Source organism: Thermobia domestica, chromosome 10, assembly GCF_964235325.1.
Source record: "Thermobia domestica chromosome 10, izTheDome1.hap1.1, whole genome shotgun sequence".
Taxonomy (NCBI): Eukaryota; Metazoa; Arthropoda; class Insecta; order Zygentoma; family Lepismatidae; genus Thermobia; species Thermobia domestica.
Genome location: NC_137463.1, coordinates 191071429 through 191095537, shown reverse-complemented (window position 1 = coordinate 191095537; position 24109 = coordinate 191071429). Strand labels below are relative to the sequence as shown.

Below are 24109 nucleotides of genomic sequence, written 5' to 3'. Positions count from 1 at the left end.
GTAATTACGGCTTCATTACGCAGGTTTCACTTGTATACATATTAATATTACTCCGACATATGATATAATAGTGCTCTGACCTTCTTGGTGAGTGTCAAGGAGAGGGATCAAGTCTCATGAATCATTCAAATGAACAGGGAAGAAAAGAAAAGATATTTCCTTAACATGTGAATATTTTTCATCTGGGTCCAAAGCTTTTGAGGGGGGTTCTAAATTCAATACGAGGAAAAATTATATCAAAATTTGTAAAATAATCAGACTTAAAATTAGACTAAATTTACAGAAAAGTCTGGATATTAGGGGTCAGAACTCAGAAGACCCACTCTTCCCGTATGTCCCTAACTTTCCCACTCGGGTACTTTTGAATAGCTTTATAGCTATATGAGTGGAGTCAATACTGCACTCTACTTTGCTTTTTTTTTTTTTTTTTTTTTTTTGGCCCGACAGAAAGTAGGAGCATTTCAAGCTTCACTTTAGCTACCCAAACACGTGGAAATTGAATAGCGACAGGTCGGAGCAGTAGGCTAGATGGGCCGAAAGATTTCAATGGACTATACCGTTGTTCATGTGACATCTATTTTCGTCTTGAAGGAGGATAACGCCCCTCGTTAGGAGACCCTGTCTCTTCATCTTGATCTGATGCTACGGTATGCCTGCTACGAACCGAGATTGAAGAATAATGTCATTTCATTGGCTTCCGCTAAGTTTCATTTCAGTACTTTTTGCGTTGGGACAAGTAATATTGAAATACATTCTAGCATTATAATAGTATAAACTTTTTTTTTTCGAAGAAAAAAGAAAGGGTAGAAAGATAAACAGCGTAAGGATATAAAGAGGATCAGGCCCGTATCCGCGGGGTCTAGGGAGGGCCGCCCCCCCTAAAATTTTCACGATAGGCTTCCAAATGAACTATAATATGGTTGGATCGCCCCCCCCCCGAACTTCAGCCGCGCCCCCCCTACATTTTTGGACTGGCTACCAGCCTGAAAAGGATATAGATGTTGACAGAATATTTTCCGTGATGAAGATGACTAAACTTACCTCAATTTATACAATTAAATCAGATGAAATATTTCAGTTTAACGTCCCACAGTTATGCCCTTTAAGCTAAAGGAGACGGCTGAATAATGAAAGCGAATGATTGTGAAATTAATTTTTTGTGTTCTTCCATCAGGATCGAACTCAACATACGTGTCCCAAAGACATACGAGTTAGTCACTAGATCAAAAAGAAGGAGTTTACCCAAATTTGTGTCCCTGCTATATTAGTGTAACCAAAACTTTTGTTTTGGATGGAAGACGCGTAAGCAATCTATTCTCCAATTATTTTGAGGCGTTCATAGTGGATTAATGAACTGTTAAATCTTTGTAATCCTTAAGTACCACACACACACTACAAGGCTTCTCTTTAGTAAAATTACAAAAGAATCCCTGGTAAATGATCTTTAACAGCATCATTGGAAATTACAACCAAGCGTAGCGTAAGGAATACGGTTAATATTAAAACAAACAGCAGCTATTATTACTGACAGTTATTTTAACATCGATTTTAATATTAACATACTCGACATGTCATACAAGATGGCCTCACGTAGTATAGTCGCTATAACAAAAGAGACACTGACCAAAGCTTAAAACTTTACTTTATTTTAAATTATAATTTAAAATAAAGTAAAGTTTTAAGCTTTGGTCAGTGTCTCTTTTGTTAAAACAATTAATCCGAAGCCATGAATAGTCTTACTATAGTCGCTAATGCTCTTGCCTTTGGTACGAGCAATCCTGGGTTCGATTCCCGGTGAGGACATTCGGTCGAAAAAAGTATAAAAGTTTTTTTTTTTAAATTCCAGCAATCCTGAATAAGGTTTTGCTCACTCACATCAGGCAAATGCCGGGATGGTACCTAACATAATGGTCCCAGGTCGCTTCCTTCCTTCCTCCCAAATTTTCCAGATAGTGTGTTCGCCAAAGGACGTCATCCCTGATTCGCAATGGGTTAGCATGGCCATAGATATCGAAAGACCGGAAATATAATTGCTAATCTTAATAAATGTGTCACGCATCGCTATAATGTATCTAACAACGATGGAATGTAAGAAGTTTGCCAGTAATCCTTTGTAATTTTACTTTAAAAATTGTCAAGTGTAGTAACTTTGGGGGAAAGTAACGTCCGCTACGCCAATATTTTTTTGATGCAACTATGTTTACTTTGAAAACTACGTAAATAATATTAAAAATAAACAAGTAGCAGTGTAGAACAGTGTTTACCACGTGAAGCAGTTTGGTTCTTTAGTGTATACAATGTGAAAATTTAAGTTCGAATTTTTGCATTTCACCTCACCTCGCCTTCTATTCTCCATTCGAAAATTTTAGTAATATGAATGAATTTTTGAAAACAGAAAATATTTAAGTCTTTAGACTTGTCAAGTAGAAAGTCATTTAGTTTCGTTCTATAGCGTTGTATTCCACGGACAGATTAGTATTTTGCATCTGAGCATTATACTAACCCGCTACTCTCAACATTACTGCTGGTAGTCTATCAAGCAAGGATATATATAATCATATCATATATCATATCTTGGAATCCAGTGGATAGATCAGGTTCTAACTTTTCACTTACATTCTGGCTAAAATTGATGGTGATCCCGTTTAAGACACAAGTTCTTGAGATTTTGTGTTCCGGAGAGACACAAGGATAGAGTAAATACGTTAAAGGAATTTTGGTAAACCAGTAATGAACAGGAATAATAGTAAGTTCATAGGATTATAATGAATTAAGTTAGCATGCTTCGTGCAGCGATACCTTGTAAGAACTTGCTCTTTGACACGCCATTTTATTCATGATATATTTTTTTTTCGATAACAAACATTCATTTCAAAATTGCTCCATGGCAGATGTATTGTAAGTAGTTGTTAGTGTTACCAAGAGTTTAAACCTTTAGTTGTAGATAGATAATTATCTGTGAGAAGTATTTGATGCTCATAGGATTTTGTATAGAGTATAATTCAGACATTTTAACCTGGAGGAAATACGAATACTTCGATGTTACATTACCTGAAGGTTTTCTTGCTCCTCGATTACCTAAATTAAGGAGTGAACTGTATTTGTTTTGAAGGTAACATTAAAATCCCCATTTCCCAAGAAGGTCGCATATTATAGTCATCTGAACATTCCTAATATTTGTAGTTATTTTACAGTTATTACAGTTGCATTACTAGTTTACATGAAAACATATAACTCTATAACATATTAAAAATATAAAATGAGAAAATTTAACGTTCATTTACTTTTTCAGAAATACGTGTAGTATAGTGTTTTATGGGATGTACATGAAGCACAGAAAATTACCTCTGTGCACTTGAGGCTATGTGATTGCTGGATGCACCTTTTGCGCAAGATACCTGGGTTGGATTTTAGGTGGGGCATCGTGTGGTTAGGATCCAACATGAAGCTGTAACAGGTCGAATTCTCATACAGTCTCGGTGCTGAAAAGAATGTTTAACCACTGACTAACCAAACAGTACACGTGTCATTAGTGTATAGGTATGGGTGAACTTGTTTGAGAGGGGGGAGGGAGAAAGTCATCTGAACTTTGGCTACATTAGGAAATTTTATGTAATGTCATAGAGATGCACCCATAGTTTTCAAATGTATGGTAGATTACAAAGAATTACAAAAACGCAAGACCAAAAATTCAAGATGATACCTTGTTCTTTAATTTTTAAAAATATTTTTGATTATTAATACTTCAAAAGATCACTTCTTTTTTTTTTCCCCTTTCTTCCGTTGCTTTGCGAGGAAGGGGAAGAAGGACTGAACCTCCTCAGAACATCCCTGAGTCAGGGCCGTAGCTACGGGGTAGCCATGGGGGACTAACTCCCTGTGACCATTTTCATTTCAGGGTAGTTCAGTTTTTGTTAGTAGTATATATATATAAGATGAACTCAAGTTTGCTCCCTAAAAATGGTCTCGGCCCTCCTGTCTTACTGTTCTGGGTACGGCCCTGTACTGGGTACACCACTGAGTTCAGGTTAAGACAATAACGTTTCCGAAATTTACAAGTCAAATACATTAAAATAAATAGTGTAGTTTTAGTACACACCATTTCTTTCCTTCTTCATAGGTAAGTTCAAATGTAGCGAAGCAACTTGATAAAAAAAAAAAAAAAAAAAAAAAAAAAAGAATTTCTATTATTTATCAACATCTTTGGAAGTTTCGCGTTCCAACGAAAACATGAAAGAATTCAAACGAAGTTCTAGAAGAATTTATGATATAAGAGTAATTTTTCCAAGCGTTCCTGAGAAAATTTTCAACAAGGAGGAGAAAGGTGAAACTGAAATTTTGCCACTGACTGAATGCCAAACAGGGGCGGGATCTAGCCCGGGACCGGAGTGAGTGACAAAAATAATTGAATCCATTACTTATATATTTTTTGAAAGTTTATAGTAAACTCATGACATATCTATCATAGTCTGGGTTCTAGTTGCCTCTAGGTTTTACCTTCTAGATCCGCCTGTTGCCAAAACTGAAATTTCGCCATTGATCTGAATGGTAAGAACAACATTGCCACGGAACGGGGGTTAGTTTATTGTTTGTAAATATAAAACATGTAGATATCGTTGTGTTAATATGAAAATGATGATGCAATTTCCCATCATGTCTACACATACATCTACAGAGGAGAGAAAACGACTACGAGAGACTAAAGGAAGGCCAACGCTGGAGGCCACAACAACTGCTTTTCCACTACATACCTCTCGCAACCCGTCCAGCCGGCCTAGTGACTTGGATCCTTGTAGCACTCCATTCACATGGGTTCTCGGAAAGGCCAAAGGCTTTGTACGACGTGGTGGGACTTCGTACAGCCTCTCATCGGGGTATTTCTTCCTTTTATCTCTGGCAGTTGTACAAACGACAACAACACTGCAACCACCTGTTGAAGCATCCCCCTCATCTAATTCGGGATCGGATTGCACCTCGCGATATTCCTCTTTCCGTCGCCACCGGGGGCTTTTCACTCCAAATTTGCGTCGGGTTTTGGGCGAATTTACTGGACTAGTGACCGGAGATCCCAAAGGACTAAGGGTCTGCAATTTCTGCACAAAACTATTGAACATTGTACTGAATATCTTTTCTCACTCAATATGACACCATTCTTAACAAAACCACCGAAAACTTCACAGAACAATCATTTCGGCCACTTTTGCTTCTTCATTTCAAACTTATGTTAGATGCAAACACCAGCAAAAGTGTGCAAATTATGTTTAGAGTGACTATAAAAATACACAACACCAACAGAAACCATATCCAAAACAATAATAATTATTGTTGGACTAATCAAGCCCAGAAAACACTTGTTTGATTTAAATTTTGAGCACAATATTGACAAACTGTGGAAACACTGCACATTAGTATTTGTTACCGGCAAATAGTACACACGCACGATCCTTTTTAAGTGATAACATAAGGAAGACACATCCAAAGATACAAAAAACAAATTCTGGTCAACCCCCTTTTCGGGGTTTAAGTACCGAGGAAATTCGTGATAATTTCGATTTTTTTTTCTTGTCACTAATAACGGTAAAAAAAAATCACATGTGAGGTTTTACTGATGTCAAAGATACTCCATATTACATAAAAAAAAAACACTGTTTATTCGAAAAGCATGACACAAAATCACCGAACGTCTTGTCTTAACACGTACGGCTGCAACTACACACACCAGAAAACGCCGCGTACTCCGCGACTATAGACAGTCAACTTCTGGTCAAACTTTACCACCACTGGAGAGAATCGGTTGCGTTCGGCTCTCTTCGGCTTCGGCAGAGAACTCTTCGCTCTCTATCGCTCTCCTTGTCCCCAACAAACTCGTATCATGATTGCCAGGAGTAACCGAAAATCTCAGCGAAATGTCTTCTAAGCAAATATAAGTTAACTTTCACCACAGTTGTAAACAGGACTTTGAAAATGTAAATAATAACAAACAGAAACAATTTCCATATCAGTCCTTAAAATCACAGAAAAGCAAGGGATATTCCTGCAGTAGTTACAAATAACAAAAAAGCAAAGAGTTACTTGCATATCTTCCACTGATAACAGTGTAGATAACCGACTTTTTGAATATTTAAAACTCGATACACAGAAAGGGTCCTCCTAACTGTTAAAGAGTTCAAAGTTGTTTCAGAATCAGCAACGGTAAAAATTCAAAAGCACTTTCAAACAAGTTGATTTTGAGTTGAACGTTCCGTTCAGCAGCGAGGCTATATAAGACGTGGACCTACTGATTAACGTGGAATCCGAACCACATAAGCTCCAGCCGGGAATCAAACGCGGGTGTCCCATGCCAAAGCTTAGCCACGGAGGAGCTCTCACTTTCAAACAAGACTAGTGCATGTATACCATGGGTGTCACCACATTACAAGTTATGGTATTGCTACGTTGCAAATCAATACACTTTTTTAAAAAATAGTGAGTAACCTGAAGGAAACGAAAAACATCAAAAAAATTAGAAAGTGAGGCAGTTAGTATGTGGGAAATTCGACTAACTAACTAACTCTATAGTTTATGGGATCCAAAATTAAATGCCAAATTCACAAAAACTCTCCACTGACTTTTGTCTTTAGTCAAGTGGATCCAGTTTCTGCTTTGTATTCTTATTGCAGCAAGACTCATCTTAATTTTGTCCTTTCATCTGCGCCTAGGTCTTCCTTATGGTCTCTTTCAATTTTTTTTTTTTTTTAAAGTCAAAATTTCATTAAATGAATTAATAGCTCTTTTTTCCTTTTAGTTTAACGTCCCGTGATCATATACTAAGGGAAGATGTTGATGACAATGATGGATTAATGAAAGTGGAAAAAAAATGGGAGAACCCAGAGAACACTCACGAACACGGTCAGGCGCTTACCCAGAAATTTTTGTTGGGAGGGGTCTAACTTTTCTGGGGCTGGGGGTCCAATATTACAAGCCACTACATCTATGTAGCATTGAACGGGTATTATTCTGCACCCGTATTCTGTAAAATAATTCTACCTATATTTTCACAAGATAGAAAATGATAGAACTAAATTGTTTTGATAAGAAAAAGACGACAGATGAAGTGTAAGATCAAATTTTCATGCTACATCAATCATTTCCCTGTTAAACAAGTATGGTTTTACTGAGAAAGTGTACAAATGTATGTTGAGTTAGGAACTTTTGGGAAGGTTCGGACTAAGTTTACTCTCCGTGGTTCCGCCTTGCACACGATGTTTGCCACCATAAAGCCCACTTGGTGGGTGGGGGTTGGGATCGAACCATTGACTCCACGCGCTAGAGATGTGCCCTCTACCACTGAGCCATCGTGGCCCATTATAGTTGATTTGGAAGATTTTTCGTATAAATCATATCCAAAACTTAATAATAATAATGTCGTACTAACCTAGCAAATAAATAAATAAATAAATAAATAAAACCTTTAACACAGTGTTGCTTATCAAATACAATATTAATAAACTGAAAAAAAAAATACTGTGGAGACAATATAGTTCGTATAGTGCAGAAATTTGAATGGCCGAGAATTATGACGGCACAAACTACGCGCCCAGATTTGATCTAAAAGAAAGAGTTTGGAATAAAGTTGCCTATGAGAGAGATGGGGCCATTTTCTTGGCAAGATTTGTAATGAGACGGAACCTCTTCCAATAAATAATCTCACTTTCCGAATTGAAACACCACTTTCACTATCTTTTCAGACTAGAGACAGTCTCAATTCTTGTCTTCTAAACAACCCTAATCTACCTATAAGGTCTATATATAGAGGGTGTTTTAAAAATGGACATTAGAGCGCTAGTTTTCAGGTCCAAATAAGGCGAAATGTAAACAATATTCTTTCACTTGACAACAGTTGATACAAATGGTCGATTTATTCACATGGCTGATAACGTATTTAATCAATTCTGGTTTCGGGGGTTCCTTGTTTCGTAAACCAAACGCTTGTAGAGTACCAAGAGTGTTATCACTTATCGTTTCACAATCGGCGGCGGGTTCAAATTGCAAATGAAAGGAAATATTTCAGTCCAAATTCCCACAATTATTTCCTTTAGGCTAAGGGAGACGACTGATTATGGCAAATGAATAATAAATGATGATGATGATGATGGAAGAATTGATGGAATGAAAATGTGGAAGGAAACGGGAGTACCCGAGAAAACCCACGGACACGATCTGTCATCCACAAACTTACTTATAGGCGATCGAACCAGGTACCGCATGAACCAAAGGTAAGCGGGTTCAAACTGCGCGGACGAAATACTGACATGTTTTCCTAGGCAAATGCTGGAACAATACCGTTAAACATGTTCCTATGACATACTTCACTTTATTTATCTTTGCGATTAATCTTATCGTTAATGCTTTTAGTTGAAATTGACCTTGTTTACTGTACCTGAAAATTTCTTACACAAGTAAATAAATTCAACTAAAGATTCGAAATTATCTATTCTGAAGAACATAAAAGTTCAAATGTCCAAGTTAAACGGTCACCTCATAATGGTAAACTCTCACTCTTATATTGGACTCTTGTGTTTGCTTATTTTAATGAAGTTTGAAATATATATATTTAAGTGTCAATATAATGCAAAGGTAACGTTAAAGATGCCTGATCTACCTATATAGGTCTATTTGCCTTGCTAGCTGGGGACTCCGTCCCCTGATTCTCACATTTGATCAGCCTACAGGTTCGTATCTTACTTCCGTTCTTCTCACGGTAAGAGATACGGTCAATGGTGGAAAATGCTAAAACACGTTTATAATTATTTTAAATAAGAAGTCGAAATACTGAATTTCATGTCTCTAATCTTAAGAGATTCCAAGATATAGGCATCTTATTATAATAATTGTAATTTCTGTCCCTTTTTCCTCCTCATCTATTTTCTTCCCTTTTAGGTAAAATACTTAGATGTGCTGAAATATGTGTCTAATTATTTAAATGAGATGTCCAAGAAGAGAAAATATAGAATTTTATGTCTAACTTAGAATTTATTCTTTCCAGAATTTCTTCTCTACATTGTAGCTACATTATTCTTCCTCTAATATAAATAATTACAATTAACATAAAAACAATTAATCTAACGGAAATTGTTAAGAATCTAAGTGTGCGTTAGTAATTTCTATTGATAACCTTGAAGCTATCAGTGAAATAGTCTTTATAATTGCCTTTTCTACAATGTCAATCTCCCACAGATATCTTTCTGTAAATCTAGGTATTGCCCCTCTGTTTCCCACAATCACCGGTAGGATTCGGAATTCCTTATCACCCAGAAATATCCTCTCCAGCTTCTTGTATTTATTGATCTTCGCCAGATGGGCTTGTTCAAAGCTTCCATTATCCTCAAAACGAAGTGCCACATCTACAGTCAATCTTTTCTGGTCTGTTTTTTTATAATCAAATCTAGTCTAACCTATTCGTTTTCCATATCTACTCTATTTTTCTTAATTATCTTAAATTTTCTCATTGAGCATTCTTTCTCTATCAAGTTTACTATCAGCCTTATATAGCCTCTGCTCAAAAGGGACGCTAAACTCAACTCAAGTTTACTATCTCATCATGCCTGTGTATACGTACGTCTGTAACAAATTTAGATCAACTAAATGCTTCTTTTATGGTAAAAGTATTTGATCTTAGCGTAAGTGTGTCAATAAACCGATTATCATCCATTAGCCCCTCTTCAAATGAGAATTCATTTGAGATCGCCGAACTTCTAAAATAATTTACTCCTTTACATTGACTTTCCAAATTTGGACCACATTCTTATTATGCCAGTCTTTTCACAGTCTTTTATCTTCATAAATTTGTCCAACGTAATTTCACAAACAACAGTTCCCAGTTTCTTAGGCTTGGCTTCGATACCACTTCTATTAGTAAGAATTCTAACTACTTTGTCCCTATTCTCGAGGAATCTAAATTGACTTCTGACAATTCCCCTGCTACTTATAAATTTAATATAAGGGATTGTTAAAGCTCTCTTTTTCTAGCATATTCCATTCATTGTATATACAACTTGGAAGATGTAATACTTTCTTAACGAAATTTCTGATAATGTCATCAATTTTCTCCATTATATATTTTTTCTTTTAGATGTCGTCCAGCTAACATACAATCTGGGAAATAAATATGTGGTTAGCAGTCTAATTTTTTGTCTAGGTATTATTCTCAGACGTCCATTCCGATTCCAAGATATGGGTATCTTATTATAATAGTTGTAATTCCCTCCTTTTTTCTCTTTCTCATCCTTTTTTCTTCTCTTCCAGGTCAGGTATCAAAAACGTTGAAACACACGTCTAATTATTTAAATGAGAAATCCATATACCAAATTTCATGTCTAACTTTCAGAGATCCCGAGATATGGACATTTTAAGATAATAATTACCACCTTCCCATCCAATTTCCAGAAATTCTTCCTTTCTGGTACCTTACATGCACTGTGAGAATTTCAAGTCACTAGCTTAAGTGGTTTGGCCTGGACGTTGATCAATCAGTAAGTCAGTCACTAGGACTTCTTTTACATTAGAGCGATAACTAATAAAGAATAATAATACTTGCGAAGTTGAATTTGCTACTAGTGTTAAAAATTGACGAATGAAAGAAGCCTAACGCATAGGCAACCCAACATACATAAAGGCTTGTTGGGTTGTCTAGATCCAAGTATTACGAAGTGCAGACAGTGTAATACGTAAGTGTACGTATAGCCTATGGCAGTGCTTCTCAACCTTTACAACTTGTAGCGCGCTCTTATTTGAATGTAACTGATCTGAGTGCCCCTGTCATCTTACCTCAATCCGTCTATGCACAAGGTTGAATGTAAGACATGGATAAAGCAGTCTAAGAATGCTCCTTTTTCAAAAATGCTAAGTTAATTGGCTTTCTGATATTCCTCAGAATCATTAAAGAATTAGTTACGGATTGGAATAATAATAATAATAATAATAATAATAATAATAATAATAATAATAATAATAATAATAATAATAATAATAATAATAATAATTATTATTATTATTATTATTATTATTATTATTATTATTATTATTATTATTATTATTATTATTATTATTATTATTATTATTATTATTATTATTTCTAAAATAGTCCAAACTTTTAATAATTTGTAAAATGCATAATAGTATTCGTTCAATAAGGCAAACATTTAGCAGTCATGAAATCTCGCCTCCTAAACAGTCTGTAGCCCCTTTTTGTTACAGAGTCCGAATCCTCCTTTCCTTGGGTGCGTCATTCACTGGTCCAATTTCCTTCTTTCTGATTTCTGAAGTCCATGTTGCTGCTCCTTACAAAGCTACACGTCAGCAGAGATGGGCCATTTTGTAACAGGTGCACGAGCTCAGGGTCTAGCTCACTATCCGCAACGAGGCTCATACTCATCAATTTCATTCAGCTCACGTTCACTACCTTCAATGTGTTTCGTCCTCACCCTTTCCCACTTAACTAGGGCTCATAACGGCTCCCGCTTAATTATTGATAGAGTCGCCCATGAGATGAGAAATTTTAGGAGTCTGGTGGGTGAGCTCAGTTAATCAAAGTCTGTTAAATACTGTTTTAGAGTTACATTATTCAAAATAGTATATAAAAACTATAGTTTGATAAAGTGATTAACGAACGCAATGAAGAGTATTTATTAGCATTTAAAGATATGCATGTTATTACACAAAATGCTCCAATAATAAATATTGTTTACATGTTGTTATATCACATCTTTTGCGGACCTCTCGTGACTGTGGAAGGATTCCGATTAACTTGTAGTGAAATTAAGAAAAAAATCTGAGCATAAGTTTTGAAACAAATTTAACAACAGAGACAAGAAAAAAATCAGCAAGTCGAGAAAAGCTTTCCAAGAACTGAGACGAGACAAGAAATAATTCTTTGGGAATCGAGACGAGACGAGAAATAATTTTTCGAGAATCGATACGTGACGAGATTTCCACAAAAGTTATGAGACGAGAACCTTATTTTTTTGACTCATGAGTAACATTAATTACGTATTAAACGCAAGGCGATTTAAACCCCACAGTCTGATTCGTAAGTTGGGACATCTCTACACTCCACACGCGCTCTAAACATACTTTTTCTTCCTGCTATCGATACGTTCTTTGATGTCAGTCTTCGTCTTGGTAGAATTGGTACTTTTACTATACTAATAATTTCTACGTCTTTTTGATCTTTCTCTCCGAGATCATTGCTCTCCCAAGTATTTAAATATCTTCAATTTATCTTCTTGCAACTTGCTATGCAATAATGTTTGTTATATTGTATGATTAGATTATGATGTAAGTTTAAAATTAGAATTCATGAAGCCTATTGCACAGAATCCAACATATGATTTTTTTTGTGTGTGTCGTTACTAGCGCATATCCAATACTGCTTTTTTTTAAATGCAATTTCATTCCCATCTGAAGATGGGCGGGCCGCAGAAGGATACGCCTTCTCTTGGGCCATGAGTATTTATTTATTTGTAGTTTTCATTGGGAGATGGATACTCTACCTTCAAACAGTATATGTGATTATTGTGTTAGGTACGTACGATCCAGGAATTTAGAGCAATACTATTTTTATTATATGTTTTGATCAGCACAGGAAGCTAATTTTTAGTTTGTTATGAATCATTAAAAAATGTTTATATTCTTTTGACGATTTTCTAAAAAAAATGTTGAAGATTTCAAGCTTTCATTTGTGAGAAATTTAAAATAATTTACCAGTACAATGACAAGAAAACCTTAAATGCAATTTTGTTTGACTAGAAACCACAACAGCTCAGGTATAGCGCTGTCATCTCATGGTTGTAGTGCTCAATTGATGTTTTGAACTTCCAGGTGAAAATTATGACGAAAAAGATGTGTTCCTGGGGATTTTTTTGATGCAATTCCCTAAGCGTAAAAAAGTGTCCGCAAAAGCGAAGAGTTGGAAGTTAAATTATATTTTCTTTTTTAAAAAATCAGTTGTATTCATATAACTGAATTTTTTAGTAGTCAGATTGGACCATCTCCAAGGTGTATATACATGAAGTTGAACATAGCTAACTAGCGTGCTTTCTGTGTGCGTGGTCCTAGATTGGATCCCCGGTGGGGGAATCTACCTCGCATTCAAGCCTGGCCAGTGGTTCGGATCCTATTTTAAAGTCTGTCCCGTCTCAAGACCTTAGAACATCTCTGTAATTCAAGTAATGCTCTTTTTCTGTTACGTTATGACATGAACATTACCTGTAAAAGTCTTATATCTTCAGGAACGTTTCCGTCTTGATATATAAAATAGGAAAGGTTTCAAGCATTATATATATATATATATATGCATTCCATATTGCGTAGTTATCGCTGATGAACTGATCCATTAGTTCAGTTTCACCACCACTGATGAAATCATTAGCCCCGTAGGTGGAAATAAGCTACATACTTCCATTCCTTTATATATTAAAAGAAAGGAATGTAGATGTTGGAGCAAAGATGAATGAAGTAGAGGTAAGAAATATACCTTAAATTATGAAATAGAATTACCGCTTCTATCAACCAGATCTTTTTTGTTGTTGCTAATTACATTTACTTTATACTGTCTACGAATGCCTATAAATACAGGTAGTATTAACTTAATAGTAAGTGTAAAGCAAGAACCCTAACCATAATCCTACGCTCGCTTGGTTTAGTTTAACGTCTTTCACTTAGAAATAATAAATGCGAAAGAATAGTATGCGAATTGGTAAAATAAATAGAGTGGGAAGAAACAGAAGAATTCTTAGTCAATTAATGGACACCATATTTTTCACCACAAATTTACATCGCCTGGTATTGAACGTGGAACCCAGAGGTGGTGAGTGATTCATTCTCCCGTTGAATCACTTCTGCAATCATCATCTCCAAATATCATGCTCTGATTATAAAAGCGGAAATATCCAACTGTATAAAGTACTAGCTTCGGAAGCTTGTCTTTTTGATCTTTATGTAGCACCGAAGTTATGAAGAACCGGACTTACACCTATTACTAAAGTGGGTTCAGAAACTTATATCCGTTGCAGTTGGCAGATGTGCATACCATGATGTAAGATAAACCTTCACAGTATAGGCCATTCCCCATCACGATATCAAGCCTCCAAGAGACTTGGATTCAAAGACCACACCACCAGACATCGGGAATTGTCCAATGTTCAAACCAGAATCGAATATGTTTTGATTTGTCGGGCATGCGATCTATAATCTAACTACGGTTTCTCAACCTGGTGGTCGCGAACCCTAGGGGGTCCCGAGAGGGTTTCATGGGGATCACGAAGATAAGTGGAAGAGATAAATGTAATTAGAATCTAATACCGGAAAATATTTTTAATTATTATTTTGAGTTTTGTTCTGATAGGCATATTTTTATTTATACTGTTAAGAAAGATAAAAATAGGTCCACTAAACATTTTCAACGGGACCAGAGTTATTTTAAAATCAATTTCAATGAAAGAGGTACAATATGAAACTAATGAGAACTGCGTATTAAAATACCAGAAAAATACAAATGCAACAAAACGTACATATTGAAATACAATTAAAATTGAAAGCTAATGAAATACCTGAGAATGGTGAGATTTCACTAGTGCGGCAATGTCCGGTTCAATATCAAGTCATTTAAAATACTCAATAATTTTTAAACAACTGTCCAAGTTTTTTAAAAATTACAAATCACTATTTTTTAACATATGACCAAAATTAAGAACATTAAGCAGTTTTAAAATTCTCAAACGGTCTCCATTTTGAAACAGAATGACGGATCGGATTTGATATTTGTAATATGAATGAATTGACCAAATTTGGTTTCAATCCATTCGCTTTTAGGGAAGTTACTATATTCACTTTATACAAGAAACGGATTCTACTATTATAAAAATACAGTAGATGGATATAGTGAGATCTTTGCAATAGGTATATTAAAAATCCCACACAAGCTTATTACAAACCAGGAATTATAAGGGGGTCACTGACAAGAAGATGTGATAAAATGGGAGTCGTGATAGAAATTAGATTGACAACCACTGATCTAGACAGATAGAAACAGAAAAAATATTATTTCTCGTACCCTATGTCCTAATTTTTTTTACGATTGTACAAATGTACTTTTACAAAACAGATAAAAGGTACTCAAATTTTTGTATTGAAAAATTCTAGTCACATGGCAACCTTGCAACAAGGCAGTTGCAATACAACGGATGAGTACATTGGATGCCGCCACTGCAACATATAAAGAACTCCACTACTAACAAGACGACAGGTGAGACTGAAGCAGCAGGCATGGCACATCGTCCAGGTGCTCTCAAACACGAAACAATCCCCTTGTACACCCTCAGGGGGTAGTCAGATCCTTCTCTCCTTCTCTGCCATATTTTCCCCCATTGCCTTTGTTGTAAAGCGATAATAGAAAGAATAAACTAATATGCTCAACTATATAGAAGGGTTGCAAGAAACCAAGACGAAAATATTAACTTTCTTTCCTGTCTTTTTTTTATTATTTTTATTACTTTCTAATGTTTGTCTGGGTTTCACAGGCCTTTCACCCTTAAAAAAAAAAAAAAATGCTCTACGAAAGAGGATTTAATGCACCACCAAGTGCCCGAAGCAAATTCTAGATTTTCAATCCTCTTCAGCAATCTTCACCTCAGGAACTTAAAACTAGCGATAATTCTGAGGCCATATCTAATAACAATAGATTCATAATAGAGAGTAGCGGAATGTTATTCTAAAATCGTACTTTTGTGACCAATCCTGAAGAAATACGGAAAACATCTTAGTAGGCTCTAAATGTGAGTCTAAAAATATTTCCATCTATTGAGTGATCAATTTGGAACCGTTGTAACACCGATCTACAAGACCTCAGAAATTGAATTGAAATGTAATGAAATCTTTCAGTTTATCGTCCCCACGTTTATGCCCTTTATACTAAGGGAGATAATGAATTAGGAAAAAATAAATGATGATGGAAGAATTGGTGGAATAAAGAAATGGGAAGAAACGAAAATATCCTGAGAAAACCCACGGACACGATGTTGTCCACCACATTCAAAATCTCGGTTGGTAGGGTGCAAAACCTAAAGAAGCATAGAGTAGTCCATCTTGAAGATTGTTGTCAACACGATTCCAAATTGATTACTTACTGGGTGAGATTTTGAAAATCACTTAGAGCCTACTAATATCGTTTTCTGTGTTCCTTTCATAATTGGTCGCACTATACAACATGCACGAACTGCTGCTTTAAATAATCACAAAGAGAAAAACGAGCAACACTAGATTTAACGTAGAGATGCAAGACTTCGAAAAGAATATATAAGAATATTATATCAAGAATTTTAGGTATTATAAAAAAATGGATTAAAAGATTGCGATCCTAGCAAAGAATTTAAGGCATGATCCAAAAATTCCATCAAAAGATTTTGATCTTGGCCAATACTGTAATTAGATTTTGGATCAGGGGTCACAAAAGTTTGGAAAGGCTCCTAAATCGGGTTTCTTTTTTTTTTAACGGAATAAGCACATCATGCTGAGTTAAGTGATAGTTTGGGTTTGGCTACATTATATGTAGTTCTCCAGATATAAGGCGTACAAGAAAATGTTTGTTTGAATGTAATATATTGGCTTTTTTGGATCAGGGGTCATAAAATTTTTGAATGGTCCCTAAATCGAGTTTTCGTTTTTTTTTTTTTTTTTTTTTACGGAATAAGCACATCATACTGAGTAAATTCTTTTTTGTTTTGGCTACATTATATGTAGTTCTCAAGTTCTCAAAATATGGGGCGTACAAGAAAATGTTTGATTGTATGAAATATATTGAATTTTGTGGATCAGAGTCCACAAAATTTTTGAACGGTCCCTAAATCGAGTTTTCGTATTTTTTACGAATATAACACATCATACTGAGTAAATTGTTAGTTTTGGTTTGGGTACACTATATGTAGTTCTCCAAATATAAGGAGTACAAGAAAATGTTTGATTGTATTAAATACAGTATATTGAATTTTGTGGATCAGGGGCCACAAAAATTTGGAACGGCTCCTAAATCGAGTTTTCGTATTATTATTTTTTTTAAGGGAATAAGCACATTATACTGTGTAAATTGTTACTTTTGGTTTGGCAACTATTTGTAGTTCTCAAAATATGGGGCGTACAAGAAAATATTTGATTCTATGAAATATATTGAATTTTGTGGATCAGAGTCCACAAAAATTTTGAACGGTCCTTAAATCAAGTTTTCGTATTTTTTTGCGGAATAAGTACATTATACTGAGTAAATTGTTAGTTTTGGTTTGGCTACACTATATGTATTTTTCGAGATATAAGGCCTACAAGAAGATTTTTGCCTGAAATATATTGGATCATGTGATCCAAAAAGGAAAAAAAAAAGTTTTTCACACTGTTTTTGCCTGGAAAAGTTTTGGCTCTTTAATATATATCAACAACAGTGGTGTATTTAGGGGGGGCTTCCGGGCATAAGCCCCCCCCCCCGAAATCTTACTTACTATAGTAAAGTATATGAAATATGTTGCAGAATTTTCACATTTTCAGACAAAGCCCCTCCCGAAACAAAATCGTAAATACGCCACTGATCAACAATAATAGAGATAACAATAGGTTTCACCGTTCTCTCTCCATTATAACACAAAAAATGCAATTATTGCATTCTGAATAGTGTTGCACGTGAGACGAGATGCGAAATAGAGTTCTCTCGTCTCGTTTCGTTTCGTAAATGTTATAAAAGTTTCGTCGCGTCTTGATTTTCGAAAAGCTTTTCTCGCCTCGTCTCGTTTTGCAAATTTATATGTTGTTTTTGATGAAATAGTTATTTTAATAACGAACATTTGTTGAGATATTTATTCAATAACGTATACTTGTTGAATATTTATTTAATAACGAATACCTGTTCAAATATTTATTCTAACAACGAATGCTTGTTGAAATATTCATTCTAATGAATATTTGTTGAAATACTTATTGTACTAACGAATATTTGTTGAAATACAAGGTGCGACACAAATAAAACCGGAAAGTAGCTGCATTACTAAAAATAGTTAATATAATGTACACTGTTTTTGCACGGATACCCTACCATACTTCCCCTACCTAGTACAGTGAACTGGCTTCACCAGGTCCAGTCATTTGCGAGATAAGCGATAAAGAGTGAACTCGTGTGTAAGTTCGTTAGCGGAAAATGACGAGCGTGAAAGCAACAGAACAAAGGATAAACATCAAGTTCGTCGTGAACTTTCGAAACTCTGACCTGAAACATTTCAAATGTTGAAGCAAGTTTATGGTGAAGTATGCATGTCTAGAAGCTAAGTGTTTGAGTGGCCCAAAAGGTTTTTGGAGGGTAGGGGAGAACTGTGATGATCAACAAACAGGCCGTCCGTGTTTTTCTGTAACTAAAAGAAATATCGAAAATGTTCGTCGTGTTGTGAGAAATGACCGCAAATTGAGTCTTAGAGCAATTGCTGAGGCTGTGAACTTGAGTAGAGAGTCAGTTAAATGCATCTTAACGGAAGAATTGCAAATGCGAAAAATTGTGCAATGCACCTGCTCACAATGCCATATCCGTACAGCAATTTTTGGCTCGGAAAAACATTGCAGTGTTAGAACACCCGCCGTACTCGCCTGCTTTGGCACCTTGTGATCCTTTTTTGTTCCCCAAAAACAAATCTGAACTGAAAGAAATACATCTTACCTTCGTTAATGAGGTTAGAAAAAAAACGGAAAACACTAAAGACGCTTACAGAACGTGACTTTCACGGATGTTATATACAATGGTCGCAGCGAGTGACATAGTGTGTTGAAGCAGAAGGGAACTACTTTGAAGGTGGTGTAACGGTATCATTTTACCCCCGGGACAGGTTTACCCCCGGTAAAACTGTACTAGGGGGTAAAGATATCCCGGCTATAACGCGGGACCAGATTACCCCCGGGATCAGATTACCCCCCAAATAAAACACAAGAAAATGAAGTAATACTCGAAATATTGTACCATATTTAAGTTAAACACCTTACAACACTAATTAGTTGCCCCACCACTTTAGTCCTTTCTCTAATTATACCCCTCCCACAAGAAAAGCGGCAAAATAGCACTCACAAAGGAAAAATCGACGCTATTAATGCTGGTTTCACTTAAAGCGTATCTACGGCATTAGTACATATACCTCAATACTAACAATTGTCAGAACACGAAATTCAGCAATTAACATAGGAAATAATGGAGGGGGTAATCGTGTCCCGGGATCAGATTTACCCGCCTTAAAAAACAAACAAATCAAGTGATATTCGAAATGTTGTTCTATATTAAGTTAAACATCTTACAACACTAATTAGTTGCTCCACCACTTTAGTCCTTTCTCTAATTATACCCCCCCCCTTACAAGAAAAAGCGGCAAAATAGCACTCACAAAGGAATAGCACTCTTAGATGTGCTTTAAGTGAAACCAGCATTAATAGCGTCGATTTTTCCTTTGTGAGTGCTATTTTGCCGCTTTTCTTGTGGGTGGGGTATAATTAGAGAAAGGACTAAAGTGGTGGGGCAACTAATTAGTGTTGTAAGGTGTTTAACTTAAATATGGTACAATATTTCGAGTATTACTTCATTTTCTTGTGTTTTATTTGGGGGTAATCTGATCCCGGGGGTAATCTGGTCCCGCGTTATAGCCGGGATATCTTTACCCCCTAGTACAGTTTTACCGGGGGTAAACCTGTCCCGGGGGTAAAATGATACCGTTACAGTGGCACCACCGACAGGAACTAATAATAGAAGTACTCTAAGTTATTACTTCAGTCCGTTTTTTTTTTGTGTGTGTCGCACCTCGTACTTATTCTAATAACAATTACCTGTTGATATACTTATTCTGATAACAAATACTTGTTGAAATACTTATTCTAATAACGAAATCATTTTAAAATACTTATTCTAATAACAAATACTTGTTGAAATACTTATTCTAATAACGAATACTTTTTGAAATACTTATTCTAATAACGAATAATTGTTGAAATATTTATTTTAATAACGAATACTTTTTGAAATACTTATTCTAATAACGAATACTTTTTGAAATACTTATTCGAATAGCAAATACTTATTATAATCTATTTGTATATAAAATTGAAAATCACTATGTTTGTGACTAAATCTCCTGAAGCGCCCGACCGATCTCTATCAAATTTGTAACATGGATGAGGTTCGAGGCTGGGCTGGTTTTAGGCTGTTCACTTTGATGGTAGAACTGAGGGGCGGAGGAGGAGGAGGAAGTTTTAAAAACTAAAACTTAATAACTCCTGAACCAGTCAACCGATCTTGATCAAATTTTCAACATAGATGAGGTTCAGGCCTGGAATCGTTTTTATGATGTAAATTTGACGGAGCAACGTAGGGGAGGAGAAGGAGGGTAGATATATAAAAATCAATTTATATAACACTGAAAGTGACTATTTTTGTAACTTAACAACTCTTGAACTTTCCGACCGATCTCAATCAAATTTTCAAGAGACATCAGGTTCGGATTTGGAAACATTTTTGTAATTTCATTTTAACGGTAGATCCTAGGGGAGGGGGGAGGGGGACGCATAAATAAAAACTAACAAAACGTAATAACTTTTGAACCACCCAACCAATCTCGATCAAATTTTCAACATATATGAGGGTCGGGACTTGGGTGTTTTTTTTTTATGTTTCACTTTGACAAGCCAACCTAGGGGAGGGGGAGGGGAGATACATGTAAAAAATAAAATTAAAATGACTGCTTTTGTGACTTCATCACTCTTGAAACGCCCGGCCGATCTCAATCAAATTTTTAACATACATGAGTTTAGGGACAGGGATTACTTTAGGCTATTCACTTTAACGATGTAACGTAGGGGAGGGGGAGAGAAATTTAAAAATGATCAAAAATGACCGATATTAGTGTTGAATTCATAGTTTTTGGGGTCGATGAGACAAACACTGACACTTCTGATGTTGTGTCAATCCAAATTCAGCCCTGATCGTTGGGGAGATGGAGGGTACAACATAGGGGAGACCCGGGTTCGTTTCCCGGCAGGGGCTCGTGTGATTCGAATTTCACTTTAATCAGTAGGTCCCCTCTCATATAGCCTCGCTGCTGAAAGAGACGTTAAACTCAAAATCAACTCAACTTATTCTAATAACGAATATTTGTTGAATACTTGTTTAGTAAGTATTCGTTATTAGAATAAGTGAAAATTAATGAAATGAAATTTTGAGTTTTACGTCCCACGATTTATTAGAATGAGTATTTCAACAAGTATTTTATATCTAGACTCCGTGTGTTATGAAAAAAAAAAAAAAAACACGAATCAAATCTTTTGCACCTTATTCGATATCTGTTCGCGCCTTGTAGAAGAAGCACAACTTAGAATTTTCAAACCGCTGGCGTTATTTCTGAACACAACGTTATAATTTTTCTTGCCTTTTGTGTTACGGAAAATATATACTACTGAAGGTGATGAATGAACAAGACAATAAAACAAAAGAACTGATAGTGATTTCTTGAAAATAATAGAGACCAAACCTCGAGGGATTTTTTTTAAAGTAAAGTAATCAACATGTGGATCGTTACTAAAGGCAAGGTTTCTCCACGACCCCTCTTTGCCACAGACTTTTTAAGAATGAGTTTACAGCAAAATCAAGTGGGTAGGGGGTATAAGGGGAAAAGAATGCAGTTTTGTTCTTTTGTTTTTCTGCTTAAGGGGGCGGAGAATTCGGTTGCCTCCAGAAGAAAGTGTAGAGAAATGAACAGAGGGTGGAGGAAAAAGAAGCAAGGTGAAACACCACAGAATTGGTTCATTCCAAACGAGCCCTTTGGTCCAGTCGTACCTGAGGGAAAGCGATTTTGTGTGGAAGCCATAGACTTTTTAACACTAGTCGCGTAGACGAGAAGTGATGTTTTCAGTGTGGCCAGGTCTTCTCTTAATATTTAAGTAAGTTTCTCTAATGTTTCTAAGTGAGGATCATTTTTATGACTCAAGAGTATTCTACGGGCTACCTTACTCTTATTCCTTTCAGAAGCAAATTTATACAGTGAAATCTGTCTTCAACGGACCCTTTATTAAACAAAAACTTGTGTTAAACGGAAATATTTCATAGTCCCATGAATTTACTGTCGAAAATCGAGTTAAATTCCCTTCATTAAACGGAAAGTGTATTACGTGGACAACGGAAATCAAAATAAGTATCTTAACGAAAAATTTCAAGTTTCGCAGTGCAGCATTTAGGAAGTTTTTAGACTTCCTATGAGAGGTTAGATATATGATATATTTTAGCAAAACAGATAGTGATGTGCAAACAGAAACAGACAGGATGGATATACATGTTAATTGAGAATTATACGAAAGTCCAAAGAAGAAGAAGAAGAAGAGGTGGAGAAAGAAGAGAAATAAGGCATTGAGTTGAAAGAAGAATGTGATTTTGTCAAAAGTTTAAAGGTACTACAATATTTGCCTTACGTCGAAACGACATTGATTTGTTTAATGTGGTTTCTCAGGTTAAAATCTCTATGGAAAATTGAGCAATCAAGCAGCGATATATAGAAAAAAAATCCTCCTTGACTATTGGAAAAATTAAGTTAACTTGTGTACAATATTTTCTCTGTTCATTGTAAGTTGTGCGTGTATTAATTCCTAGTAGAAATAAATACTGTGAATTGACTAAGGTAAGATACTCCATTTCAGTGTGTCCATTATATGCATGAATTTTTTTTTTTTTTTTTGGTATAAGGTTAACTTCGTTAACCGGAAATCTGTCTTTAATGGACATTTTTGCGAGTTCCTTTTGATTCCGCTAAAGACAGGTTTTACTGCATATGATTTTTTTTTAATGTTTTGAGCGTATACCATTACATCAATATATTTACATTTTAAAAAGAGTATTAATAAAAATTATCTTTCAAGATACAAGTTAGTTCTTTTGAAAAATGGTAACTGAAGATATCAATAACATTTAAAATATATACAGGGTGTTAATGAACTATACTGACAAACTGAAAGAGGTGATTCCTCACACTGAAAAGAGAAAAAAGTTCATATGAACCTGTAGGAAGAAGGGCATAGTTTCAGAACTAAGGTTGTCGAAAATTACGGGAAAGCTCTATTTCAGCACAGAAACCGTGGCAGTCCATCTCTGTGTAAAGGAAATCGTAATTTCCTTCCTAATATTTAACGACTAATTTTTAACGACTTTTCATCCAAAATTGGAGTCTTTTTGTCGCGTATTCAGCAACTGTTTGTGTCAGCGTTTTGGCAGCATCGCTGAGAAGAAAACTTGGAGGTTCTCGCGACCGAGAGCGGTAAACTTACCTACTATTTGAGATGTGTTGTACCTCAAACAGTGATGCTAACCCATGGGGAAAATCCCATTTTGTGGGATTTTATGACGATGATTTCTCGAAATGGGATAAAGGGAATTTTCGTAAAAAAAATTTGCAGGATTTATGGGATTTTTCATATATATTCCATTGACGCCAAGAAAATTTTCTGTGGGCGAGTAGACAAATGAGTCTTCAAAAATGAGTCACCAAAGAATGTTAATTATACTCTAGTATTTACAAAAAACATGAAAGAATAAAATTAACGGAAGAAGGTAAAATGAGAAACGTCAACTTCCAAAGCGTTTCATACGAAATAACTGAAAAATAAATTTTATCTAGTTCAGTGAAAGATCATGACACAAACGGGTGATGGAAATACTAAAATTACAACAAAATGCACTTATTTTCATCATCATTTCCAATTGTTTCTTTCAGTTACGGAAAATACGTGTTCATAAGCTGTTTGATAAAGGTAGATGATCGAATTTGTTTTGATCATTCACTCATATATTGAAGAAAATGAATACACTAACTTCACTGTTCATGTTTTCTAAGTTTAGAAAACTTTGTTATTAGTATAGCGTGGGAAATTCAGGAACAAAATGGGAATTTCTGCATCTCGAGATTGGATTTTATAACGTTTCAGAATGACATCACTGATCTCAAAGCTCTTTCACAACTCGTAGCGTTGACATGTGTATATGAAAGTTGCTGGCAATAGTACTTGAATGATTCTTTTACCCACTAGG

The 24109-nt window shown here is 35.4% G+C and overlaps 1 protein-coding gene across 1 annotated transcript in view; it reads right to left on the bottom strand.

Annotated features, from left to right (window-relative positions):
- Positions 1-5823, bottom strand: part of LOC145662901 (uncharacterized) — a 339187-nt gene extending 333364 nt beyond the window's left edge. The window contains exon 1 of the mRNA XM_081728901.1: positions 4752-5823. Within this exon, the coding sequence (XP_081585027.1) occupies positions 4752-5114 (363 nt within the window). The 5' untranslated portion in view covers positions 5115-5823. The remainder of the gene's footprint in view (positions 1-4751) is intronic.
- Between the last annotated feature and the right edge of the window lie 18286 nt (positions 5824-24109).